Source organism: Theobroma cacao, chromosome 1, assembly GCF_053813885.1.
Source record: "Theobroma cacao isolate CCN51 chromosome 1, ASM5381388v1, whole genome shotgun sequence".
NCBI lineage: Eukaryota > Viridiplantae > Streptophyta > Magnoliopsida > Malvales > Malvaceae > Theobroma > Theobroma cacao.
In genome coordinates, this window is record NC_142639.1 from 14,461,289 (window position 1) to 14,474,541 (window position 13,253).

Genomic DNA, 13,253 nt, shown 5'->3' on the forward strand with positions numbered 1-13,253 from the left:
TACTTGCTTTTCTCGAAGGAAACGGCTTTCTTGCATGGGGGATACCGTTACGTGGACCATGACCATAAACTCAGCCAGTGGGCTTAACTTGAGCCCAAAAACAAGCTAAGAAAACCTTGCGCATTCCTCCTCTCCGTTGACACTCTGATTCTTTGCTTTGGAAAACAAAAGAAAAATGTATCGAAGTCGATTGCTTTGGTTCACGCTGGGGTTCTCACTCACGGCTGCTTCAATCTCTCAGTTCATCTATAAAGACCTCTGGACTGACCGTTATGCGCTTAAATCTGATGTGCTAACTTCTATTCTTTTCTCTTTGGAATTTGGATTTCTCTCTGGGAGTATTTGGTATTTTAATTAGCACCATCTAGAATTATTTTAATTTTCTTTTTTGAAAATTTTCAGATGAAGCAGAAATTTGATTCACTAGAGGCCAGAGTGTTGAACCTTGAATCGCTTCCTCCGGAGAACCCAAATTCTGCTCAGGTATTTCCTTTTTTTTTTTTTCCAAATTTACTATATTATTTGGGAATTTATTTGTGACAGTATCAAATGAATTGAGAACATTATGAGCAATAATTTCCATCCAATTTTCATTGCTTTTGCATTATTGTTTGCAAAATACGGGGTTGGCTATAGATGGGAGAATGTTTAACTCTTGCTGACCTATTATTTTGATGCTTGAAAATCATTTTGCAACTGCGGGCTCATTCATCCATAAGATGATAAGATACCTCTCTATCTGTAGCTTTAAAATCAACGAAAAATACAATAACATAAAGATGTTAGGATTCCCTGAATTATATGCATTGTATCGAAATTGGTTCTATTGTTTTGTGCCGATAAAATTCGAAAAGTACCATGTATTTTGCATTGAGCTCTTGTTGAGATGGGAGTTTAGAAGCTTCACTTTCAGTGGCATTCAACTTGGGATTAGAGTTCACTCTCGTTTTCTTTTCTTTCCTTGTTTCCTTTTTTTTTTTTTTTTGCCTTTTGTTTTTGTTTGTTATTTCTGGTCCTGTGGCTGGGTACAAACGGCAGAATTGCCTTCCCTGATCTCAGGTGAAGGTGGGTTTTAATGCTGGTCCTTGGTTTTGCTGTGAAATGATTTTACCACTAAGGCTCCCTGGCATACTCTGCATGGGAACTTTCTCTTGAGCTATATATTTAGAATAAAGTTTATTTAGAGCAGGACAATTTTCACCTGAAAAGGTTGTGAGGGATTTGATCTGGCTAATATATGTTTCTGTTTTTAGGAGAAAGATTTCTGATCCCCGAATTAATTTAATTTTTATTGGTCATTTGACATGAGAGAAAATGATTATTTCTTATTTCAGAATTGTTTTGTTCTATACTCTTCTTAATCCAGTGATGTCTATACGGTATTTAATCTCATCTTATTTGTTTTCTTTGCAGGTTGAAGGTTAGATATTATGTGAAGCTCACATAGTTTCTGGTTTGGTTCATGACTCAAATGTATTTGGTTTTAAAATAATGAAATGGTGGTAAAAAGAATGATTTAGTTACATTTGTTTTGATATTTGAGCAATGTTATGCAGTGGGAGGATTGTCATATTTGGTAGTTCTTTTATGCAATTTTACAATAGAGTAATAGTGTCTACAAACCATCCAATGTCATCTTACACAACTGGAGGTATTTTCAAGGGGATTAATTACTATGGACGCATCCTTAAAAGCACCAGCTATGAACTTTGGGAGAGTTCAGTGAACAGACTGAAGTCTAAATAAGTAGGATGGCTGCTAGAAACCTTTTGAGTCTTAAGCCTATTTCCATCTCTATCATTTGAGCCATGCAAAGAATGCAATCCTGGACAATTTATTGCTTGATTTATGATTTATTGTACAAATTGGGAAGGGGTTGGCGGCAAAGCCAAGCCCATCACTCAAGCAAAATGGATGAATTCGAAATATCTTCTAAGACAATTGGCAGGAAAGATATATTGCAGTAGATAACTTGCAGTAGATAACAACCAATCCACCCCACTCTTATGAATCTTCTCAAGAGGATTGAAATAAAATTTTGAATTTCTGCTCCTCTTTATACCTCCTATATGTATCACACACAAAATAAAACAGGGTTACAGGCATGCATGCATAGGTTGGGGGTGGCAGCCGCTCATCAGTATCTGAATTAACTATTGCAAAAATTTTCAATAACTGCAGTGCCTAAAATAGGCTAATAAACTGTTTATATCTTTCCATTGAAATGCGACCAGAATTGAATATTGTTCAATGATTATACAGACAGAATTTCCTTCTACATAACTAAATATTCACAAGCTACATAGACTATTAGTTCCTAAAATTAATCACCTGAAAAAGAAAAAGATTTAAAGCATGAAGAAATGAAACTTGTTGCTTTCTAATTTATCAGAAATAACAGACACCTAGAAAACATGTTTAAATTGACAAACAACTTGCCCAAGTGACCATCTTATTCCTTTTCTGTTTCTTTTTTCCTTCTTTTCAGATTTGAATTGAGAATTCCTAGCTCGAGACAAATAGTCAGAAGTATCATCAGTAAGCCCTGAATCATGATTTCATCTGATGGGATGATCGAGGGAGGATGGAGTTGGCCAGTTCTTCATTCACCTTTACTGGAAGCGGAGGCATTTGTTTCATTACTTCTGGCAAGTCATTCAAGCTGCAAAAAACTCATTAACATTAGAGACTGTACACAAGTTATATAAAACAAATTGGTCTATGTCCAATAATAATCTGCTATATCATTCCCAGATTAGAAGAACAAGTTCTAACTAATTAAATGAAACTATTTCAAATGTCTTAATCCACAATAGCAAGCAACAGTAATCAATACTTCCACAGATACATCAGCTTATTTCTTTATGCAAAGGTATATGCTCCATACTCAATTAATTCAAAAATACCTCCACAAATATTTATGTCAATTCAAAATTAGTCTCTTGCACGCGACAGACCAAAACAATTTTATATGCTGCAAGGCATTTTGTTTACATAATATCTCCCTCTAATTCAGCCATTCCAAACAACAGTCACTCCAATGGCTCTCATGCAATTTGATCTTACATCCAGCAAGTCCTTCCAAATATTTGACTTCTGGTAGCCATCAAGATGAAGGGATGGCTAATTATTTGACTTGCCAATAAATTTTTCATTCAGAATCTTCACATGAATCTAAATATCTTCATAGATAGCAAAGACATAACAAAGTTGAGGGTGATCAGCGTGGATTTATATTAGACAGGCAAAACCTATCTTGCACCAGGATCAGGCAATATAACTATAACAACTTGCATGGTGAAAAGTAGCTACTCCTTAGTGCCAGGTATATTTTACGGAGTGCAATAACGAAGACGCAGCAAGTACTATAAAGCAAAATAGCTACCAGAAAGAAGCTTGCACCAGGATCAGGCAATATAACTATAACAACTTGCATGGTGAAAAGTAGCTACTCCTTAGTGCCAGGTATATTTTACGGAGTGCAATAACGAAGACACAGCAAGCACCATAAAGCAAAATAGCTACCAGAAAGAAGCTTGCACCAGGATCAGGTGATAGAACTATCACAACTTACATGGTGAAAAATAGCTACTCCTTTAAAGACTGGTAACTGTTAAAAAAGTGCATAATGAGAAAGCAGCATGCACCGTAAAGCATAATAGCCCAGAAAGAAGCTTAGGAGCCAAAACTACCGACCATACCCTCAACAGATAACTTTTTCTCATCATTTGCCTTGGATTGACCACATCTAGGATCATTTATCTTCCTTATTTTCACTACTCCAACTTTAACATGACTTTCAATTTGCTATTACAACATGATAAATGCCCTTCCCTATTATATGAAAGTCTTGCCAACATAGCTGCTTTTTCATGTCCATGATTTCCTATGAAGGGAACCGATTAAGTTAATAGAAATGAAAGCACAATGATGATGACTGCAATGATAATACTAATGGTATTGCAGACAAGTGAAGAAGTCCATGATTGCCATAACTATACTGTTATACCACACATGATAATGAACGTGCATAAGCTTGCAGTCATGCAATAAAAATGCAACTATGGTCAATGATGCCCTCCAAGTTAACATTAAAAAAAGAAAAATCTCTAATTAAAACATAACAGAAAGAATAAAACAACATACTCATTCAAGATTGTGAGGATATTGTCCCAGGTTTTGCATAAGAGATTGATGTTATCATGTATCTGCATGCGTGGAAAGAAAGTAAATAACAATCAATTAAGAAGGCAGATGTAATTAGCTAATAGCAAGACAGCAGCTGTCGAACCTATAACAGTCTGATAACAAGTCAACCAATCAGATGACTAATTATATAAAAACTTTCATTTTCATATAGTGCATTTAGAAGTAAATTGGCATCATCTACCAGATGCCAAAAAATAAGAGATATACATATTAATTATTGAAGATCCTGAGTAATAAATGAAAAGTAAATGTCTAATAATGGGGCAATCTGCCAGCTGTCTGCATAAGAATTGCATACCAAGTACTAATTTCAAAGGTAAAAAACTAGAGAGCGATGGTGCCTTTTCATAAAATTGAATAGTTCATTTCATCAAGTTGAATATTTTTTCATTGAATTATTTTATCATGTCAACACTTTCACTCAAAACCAACAATGACCTGATATAACAACAGCAGGAAAAAAGATATTTAGAATAAGTTTTATAAGAAAGATTATAGAAAGATTTCAAGTCCTATGAAATACAAAGGACTTATTTGACTCTACATAAAACTTGTAAGAGAAAGAGATGACTACTGCAAGCAAAATGAAGCAACAGCAGCACTACTGAATGCAAATTTAGAGAATAATGGCTCAGAAGAATGTCAGAGCAGATGTACATGAGCACACAATCATTGAGGAAAATTTCAATGACACTATCTATTTCACCTGGAAAGCTGCAAAATTTGCAGAAATTTGATTAAACATTTGAGCATTTTGTTCAAGTAGCTCTCCTGTCACACCACCGATGGCTGAAAAGACATATTTCAAATTAAAAATGTGTCGAAAAAGCAAGAACACTATATTGACATGTTAAATATGGTTTGCTCGAATCTCCTATCTGCTCTCCCTCCCCCGCGCCCCCCCCCCCCCCCCCTTTCCTGTGGGTAAATCTTAAACCTAAACCCCTATTCCAACCTACGGTTTATGTTCTACATGGTCAGCTCCAAAGAATCACCCTGCATAGACTACTTTAAGTTCTAAACTTGATCAAATTCAATAAATTTTAAAAGAAAAACATTAGCTACTGTCTTTACCCTGATTGAGCATAAATATCTCAGCTCAAAGTTTCTATCCAGCTGTAATTTTTATTTTGGTAAAAAAGTAGAGATCTCTCTAATATATGACTAGACCAAACCTTTGTATGGGATGCCATCATCATTGTCCATAGGGGTCATTGGTGGAGCATATGAAGGACCATTTGGCCTAGTTGTTAAATGAGATGTAGACTTTGCCGAAGAATCCGAACCCTTTTCCTGCAAAACAATGTCCTTATTAACTTGAGCTTTCAAGAATTAAAGCAACCTACCTAAGAAAACAACTAAGCTGCAGATAGCTGAACCACGTAAATAAGACAGCTAAGGAAGCTTTTAATAGGAAGGTTAAACAACAACGGGCTAAAGCCTGGAGAAAAACACCTAATCCAGAAATTTCTCAGAAAACCCAGAGAATTAGTGTGAACTCTCAAGCAAAAGATTTGTCTGGGTTGAACATGTTAGGAAGTAGCCCTTCTCTGACATAAGGCATGTTTCAACTTTCAACCACATCTAGTTATGTTCGAGATTTTATGTTTACTTTTTCTGACAGTATTAAACATGCACCTGAGATACAGTGAACTCTTCCATAATTATATTACATGTACACACCAATTAGGTAACCTTCATATAGTATCCAGTAGCCCCCCATGCTTCTTGAATATTTTCTACCACACCTTATTTCAAGAATTTCAAAATTAAAAATTTGCATATGTGATAGAGGACGTTGAGAGTCTAACAACCAAAGGAGTGGATGTGTGAGATATATATACACTTCAAGGAACTGTCAAGTCAAGAATGCCAAAACATGCCATCGTCAATCATAGGTAAAAACTCTGTGACCATAGACACAGATTCAGAATCCATAAACACTACTAAAGTTATGACACAGGCTAGGAAATTTCATTCAAGAAACAATCATAGAGAATAAACTTTCTTCCAAAGACATACTTCAAGGAACCAATTATAAAACATAAAGCAGTGAAAATATACATTGCACAGATTAATTGTACTAGTATTGAAATTTAGACAGACATACCCTTCTGTCTTTATTTTTCCTTGCTGAATTATGATCTTCTTTCCTTCGTTTGCCATTTTCCTTTTTCTGCAAACAGATTCAACTAGGTGATTATTCAGCATACAAATCCAATGCACATTTACTGCACAAATGCAAGCAAAATGAATAAGCACATTATGCATACACAATTCCACCATAAAACTATAATTTTTTTTTTTTTTTAAAGAGAGAGATGCTAAAAGCCAAACTCACTTTAGACCTTTCGCCAAATGAGAAATGATTTAGAAAAGAACGTAGAAAAGGACAAGGCGTCCATCAAAAAGAGCGGGAAAGAAAAGGAGCTTCATTGAAAACCTATCTCATAGTCTTACTTATATGAAGGCATTAACCTTCCAATCAGCTAAACAAGGAATCCAGCAGAGTCAGCCACAAACTCAATTATTACTTACGCCTTTTATCCACGAATTTTATAATAGCATCGAAGAACATTGGGCATCTTAATGTTCTCCGCTATAATACATAGATATTTTCAGTAGAATCTTGTAACTCTATGTAGTTAAAATTTTTAATATTATATAAATATAGTCTAAAATTCATTTCTTACAAAAGTATAGGACAAATATTAAAGTCGGTACTGAGGTAAATGTCAATGTAATTTACAGCATTTTAAAAGTATCAATTAGACATCAATAAGCTTATAGGTAATCCCCACCTCATTATTAATAGCCCCTTCTCTACCCCATGGTAAAGAGTACATGTCAAACATATCAGCCTTTGGGTTTTTGCAAACAGGACATTACTCCCCAAAAGAACCCAGCAATATCAATTTTAATAATTACCATCTGGAGGTATTCTGCACATAAGATTAATTGCAATGACATTAGGAGCATAAACCACCATATCCCTGACAACAAGAGAAATTTGGCAAGCTTTGCACTTTTATAAACTGAAACTCAAAAGAAGGCAGTTTTGAGAATTTCCAAATGGAGTTAATCTCTCTTTTATTGCGAATCACATTTGGGCTTTTTATTTCTAAAGAACACCACACTACTGACAGCATATCAAATTTCCATATGTTTACCCAGTTCCCCATCAAATGAGAAAAATAAAACCAAGACAAGTAGACATGCTCCAAACAAGTGCAACCATTGATACTTAAAAATGAAAATTTTCTTTGGCCAGATGGAAAAAGATCATGCTCCTAAATGGGCCAAAGAAAGCACTTAAAGGCTTTTTAAGCTTTCTCTAGCATCGGCCAAAACATAAATCCTTCTCTATGTTGCATAAAACCTATGCCATTTATTTTGTAATCAATAAGCTTCGAACATTAGTGATATGACAGATAAAAACCCAAGTACAATTACATGCTTGTTCACCTGTCTACATTAATCTCAAATGATCATACATGCAAATATAGACATTCCATCAGAGGTGATACTTAAACACAGGAAGTCAGATTTACCTCTTAGTGTCAGAAGAGGTGCATTTTACTGTGGCACATTTATAAATACCGGATTATTCATCCTTAACATCTCTTACGTTCATTTCCTATGACCAAAAAAGTTCAGAAACCTCAATCTCTATACATACCATTTTATGGATCTAATGCAACTATCTCGATTTCATCTAAAAAGTAGGCTTAGCTTATATACATGGGCACATGCAGAGCTGCATGCATGATTTCATCAGTAAATCTATATTTTAGTATCAGTCAACTTACAGAAAGTTGGTTATAACCATCCGCTCTTTTACAGGCTTGACTCACCATTTAAATAGAATTCAAGGAAAATAGTGATTATTTGGGCACTGGTGAGATTTGATCGATTAAACATCTCAAATATGAAGCAATAACTAAGTTGATGTCATCATGTCTAAATCATTTCATGACAAGGACTTTGGGGTTTGAACCTCTAACTGGAGGAAATATTGAAAATAGTTGCTATTAAGGTTGAAACATTAGTTTAATAGTTAAAGAACAATGCTTAAGTTGAAACCTTAGGGAAGAATGATTCTTGACACCAAAATTTAATTTCAGTAAGGACTGAAAGGTAGGGAATAATGAGAATAACAAGGGTTTGAAATGAGGTTTTGCGGTAAGCAAATCAAGATTCCAGACATTTTTATAACTGTTGTCATGTTCCTAATAATTTCTCTAGCGATTATTATATTAGTGAACACTGACCACAGCAATGTGAAAAATGCTCCCAAAATTAAGGATTTCTTTTTTGGCTGAAAATTTAAGGTTTGTTTGAGTGTTAATATTGTGAGCTTAGTCCCAGAGGCAAACACCTTGTGTTAGGATCACTTCACAAAATCCCAAGAAAAAGCATACAAGTTAACTGGAATTTGATATACATGTTTTCCATCAAATAAAAAGGTTACATGCATATACACAGAACTCTTGAAGACCTAATTCACAAGGACTCAAGATCCAATACATAAAAAAATATAATATTTAACTTCAAACATGTAAGAACCATAACTCAAAGACCTAACAACATTAAAAAAAGAAAAAACAAAACAAAACAAAAAGATATAAAACTACAGAAACTGTAAATTCTAAAAATTCAAAAAAGTTTCAATATATCTTTAACTCATACAAATAAAGAAAATTCATTTAGAATAAAACCTGCTAATTCCTCACAAAAATAAAATAAAAGTGAAACCTCATACAACTAATTTGGCCTCTGTAAGGTCTTATGCATAAAATAGATTATAATTCTTGATTTTTTGATAAGCTTGAATTTTCTTGATTCCTTGGTTGGCGGCAAGGCTAGTGCCCATACAAGTCACAAGTTGGGAGTTTTCAAACAGAAACTCTAAGGTCAAGTAATACGAAATGTTCATTCCAAAATAGCCAAATTATTAAAGTTATAACTAGATAAACTGCTTTGAAAAAGGACAAGTTATGGAGTTATACTTGTCATGCAATCCTTCAAGCTGTTCCCCAACCAACAATCCCCCCCACCCCCCACCCCTTGGTCACAAAGCTTCAATAACATACAATTCGTAGTGACCAACTTACAGTCATCCATCTACAACGCAGTGCCACATCCCGAACTGTTTTGTCCTTCAACTTCATTGCAATCTTAGCATAACGAACTATGGTTGAATCAGAGGCATACCTGTAAACAGCGATATCACCACACACATATATATATCTCTATTAATTGGATAAGGAAAACAATATGTGGCACAAAATAATGATCTGGAGAAAATAAAATATTACCAAAAAATCTACCAGGAGAAAATACGATATTAATTGCTGGCATAGTAATTTAGCCAAAAGAACACACATGTATGCAAACAGAAATTATTATGTTCTCCAGCAATAACATCAGCATCTACTTTAGATATCTGACAGGATAGTTTTATCAGGGGTTTAAATGGACAACCACCATATCCATTGCTTAAACTCACATATCAACTACAAATTTAATAACAAACAGACTACTTTAACTAGAATCAGCACACTAATAGTTACATTTTGGAAATATCAAGATCAAAACAGCACAAATGAAGTAATCAAGAAAATATATTTCTTTGAACTAAACTACAATATGGTACAAAAGAAAGCCTGTCCATGCATCGATTATCATCATAATGCCAGATATTCATGCATTGTGGTAGGCAGAAAGCTTCCCATGATGAATGGAAAGCCTTGATTTGTTAAAGTGGAAAATACCAGAAATATTATTCATAACAACTCATGCACCTGTCGTCCCTACCGACAAAGTTCTCATCACAACTAAACCTGGCAATTCATGTTAACGTGTCGTAAACGTGTCAGACACAAAACACGTTAAAGTTAAACACGAACACGATACGTTTAATATTCGTGTCTTAAATTTAAAACACGTACACGTATACGTTTAATACACGTGTAACACGACACGACACGATTAACACGTTTATTAAACGTGTCAATATGCAACACGACACGATTAATAACATGTTTAACACGATTAACACGTTTAACACGATTAAATAAAAATATTTACAATTAAATATAATTTTATTATTTAAATTTAAAATCTATAATTATAACAAAACAAAAATAATAATAACATCAAATAATCACCAAAAGTTAAAAATTAGGGTTGAGCATGTATAATTACATTATACCCTTTATAAAATTAAAAAAAAACTTATTAAAATAATTATTTAAAATTATTTGTATAAGGTTAAAATAGTTTTTAACTATTAATTTTTAATAGGTTAATAAATGTGTCACGTATACACGTTTAAACACGATAACAAGATTAAGTAAACGTGTTTAAACGTGTTTTAAACTTATTTGTCGTGTCTGACACGTTAAGACACAAAAATTTTCATGTCTTAACGTGTCAGATATAATTAGACATGAAACACGTTAAGACTAAACCCAAAACCTGTTTAACCTGTGTCTTCTCGTGTCGTGTTCAAAATTGCCAGGTCTAATCACAACCTTGCAAAATTATCTGGAACAATATTGGTCCATCACAGAACTTATGACTAAGTGTCAACCGTAGTTTACCAAATAGTTTTTACAAAAAATTCCCTGTTTTTAAAGTATGTAAGAAGACAGGTTCATCATCATCTACAGCAACTAACTCATAGATATATACAGCAAAAAACACATGAGCAACAAAGATATAAAGAAGAACAAAAATTATCTCTTCGTTTTTACTCAAAACCGACACAAGTACAAACCGATAACACACATACTCAGTAGACAAGTGCTCGCATCAACAAGATAGAAATTTACTATACATCTTAGCTTCAAGAATAAAAGTAGAAAATTTATGTCATTAATGTGCTCTTGATGTTTTTACCAACCTCAACTAAGTTTAACTACCGTAAGAAACCTAAAGTTAAGATAAATAATATTCCCAGTTCCACTCAGAAATTTTTTTTTTCTTTAAAAAAAAGCCAATAAATTAAGAGCAGGGAAAAGAAAAAGAAATTTGGAATTTCCAACTTCTAAACAATCCCAAATTTCTCAAAAGAACCCCTACCTTTTATTGTATTCAAATAAGCTCATATTCTATAATTGTTACCCAAATAAGCGGATAAGTTCACGATCAGCTCGCGTCCTTCGCAATAACATAACTTTTCTAACATTACAAACGTGGCATATTTTCATCAACGTAAAAGAGTTATTGGGTACAAATACTTTGGACAGAGTGATATTTGGGTACAATTAGAAAAAACTTAAGATATTTAAACAAAGTAGGAAAGTTTCACCAGCTTACTTACCATTTTAGCCTACGATGTAAAAGATAACAGATTTGAAAGTAACGAAAAGAAAAGGAAGCTAAAAAAATAAAACGGGAGTGAGAGAGAGAACGAGGGACTTACTTGGCCAGCAAATCTTCGAGAATCAATTGTTCATCGGGAGTCCAGTCGGCGGAGATGCCAGGGTTGTGCCTCAACGAGGACTGCGTATCAGCCGAGACGGCGGCGGTATTGCCCCCGTTCGAATTGACGGAAACGCCATTGGTTGGTGGAGGAGGAGCCGTTACCTTCCGGTTCGACGAACCTTCCTGATTAGTGCCCGTCGTATTCGCACTCGCAGCCATCAAAAACAAAAGCAGCTAAAATCGTTTCTTTTGTCTCGAATTCTGAAGGTGAAGAGTATTGGAATTGGAAATTATAATGTTTTATCTGATGTAATTATAAAATTAAATGTATGCGGACAAATTTATTTAAGCAGGAGAAAAAAAAACGGAAGAGGAGGGGGATGGATTCTTGCAAAGGGATAGAAATGAAGGAGAGCCGTTTTTCGATTGCCAGCCTAAGAAAGCGAATCTTTTTAATAAAATTTTGCCTTTTCCACTTTTTCCAGAGAGAGTGACAGAATAATTTTTTCTGTCTCACTCTTTTGAACCTATTTAAGATGCTTCTTTTTCCTTCTCTCCTTTTTTAAACTTGGCAAAAAGGTTACTGAGCGGTAGTTTCTGGGTAAAAGCAGATACTCCTCACAAATGTCTCTTGACTGAAGACAAACAAAAAAACACTTGTTATATATATATACATAACTATAATTTTTAGTTATTTGTTTCTTTTTTTTTTTTGTATTGTCATAAAATTATCATGAAACAAAAATAAGTTTAAAATTGGATTAAAAATGAGTAAATTGTTAAATTGTATACTATAGATAATTACTTCATGTGTAAGGAATGTTATGCTTTTTCGTAATGTAGTTTTTAATTTTCAAATATATTACTCCTTTTTTGTGTATTCAGATAAGTAACGTACTATTATTCTATAAACAATAAGTGGAGTTTTTAAACTCCACAAACTATATTTATCATATTAAATTTTTAAATATAAAAAATTATCTATTTTTTCGCCATGGATGGGTATATTTAAAACGTTGTCATATACCTTATTAGGTATATTTAAAAAAATTAAAATAATTTATATGATATGGAAAAAAAAAAAACATGTGATATATTTTAATGAGGTTGCTATGGCGTTTCTTTTCGCTCTCTTCATGTACTAATAAGCCAATAAGCTATATTTTTTAGCTTATTGCATTTTGACAATAATAAAAGAATACCTTTCAATGAGATATGTGACAACTTTCTAATTTTGTTAGTAGAATTTTTAAACTTCATCTAAGGTATAGATAATTTTCTTAAAACCCATGACTAAAAATATTTTCACGTTTACATAAGATGAACTTCATTTATTAAAGGTACCTTTTTATTTTTGGTAAAGATTAAATTAAATTTCACCCTATTTGAAAATAGAATCTTGCAAATCATACCATGTTAGTATGCTTAATTTTATTTCACTAGAGCATATTATCCAAGATACAAATAAATTGTTTTAAATCAAATAAATAATACGAAAGTGAGGATTCAAATTGTTTTAAGATCTTTTTTAAATAATTTGACCTAGGAATAATATTTCCATAATTTGAGGTTTGAAACAAAGAGGTTAATTTTGCAATTACAAAATCATACGA

The 13,253-nt window shown here is 33.4% G+C and overlaps 2 protein-coding genes across 3 annotated transcripts; one reads left to right on the forward strand and one right to left on the reverse strand.

Moving 5' to 3' along the window:
• Positions 1–114: 114 nt before the first annotated feature.
• LOC18612570 (fanconi anemia group D2 protein) lies at positions 115–2,629 on the forward strand. Of its 2 annotated transcripts, XM_088807005.1 has the most exons (4): positions 115–289; positions 403–483; positions 1,414–1,453; positions 2,489–2,629. In XM_088807005.1, exons 1-3 carry the CDS (start codon positions 176–178, stop codon positions 1,423–1,425), a joined length of 207 nt encoding a protein of 68 aa, XP_088663131.1. In that variant the 5' UTR covers positions 115–175; the 3' UTR covers positions 1,426–1,453; positions 2,489–2,629. The 2 variants fall into 2 exon arrangements, with proteins under 2 accessions (XP_088663131.1, XP_017969324.2); XM_018113835.2 differs by lacking the exon at positions 2,489–2,629 and having other exon boundaries at positions 121–289; positions 1,414–1,622.
• On the reverse strand, positions 2,453–12,001 carry LOC18612571 (histone H2A deubiquitinase (DUF3755)). The gene is made up of 7 exons (XM_007049443.3): positions 11,639–12,001; positions 9,324–9,423; positions 6,320–6,385; positions 5,385–5,502; positions 4,916–4,998; positions 4,147–4,208; positions 2,453–2,662 (listed from the first exon to the last, which is right to left on the reverse strand). Exons 1-7 carry the CDS (start codon positions 11,857–11,859, stop codon positions 2,551–2,553), a joined length of 762 nt encoding a protein of 253 aa, XP_007049505.3. The 5' UTR covers positions 11,860–12,001; the 3' UTR covers positions 2,453–2,550.
• Between the last annotated feature and the right edge of the window lie 1,252 nt (positions 12,002–13,253).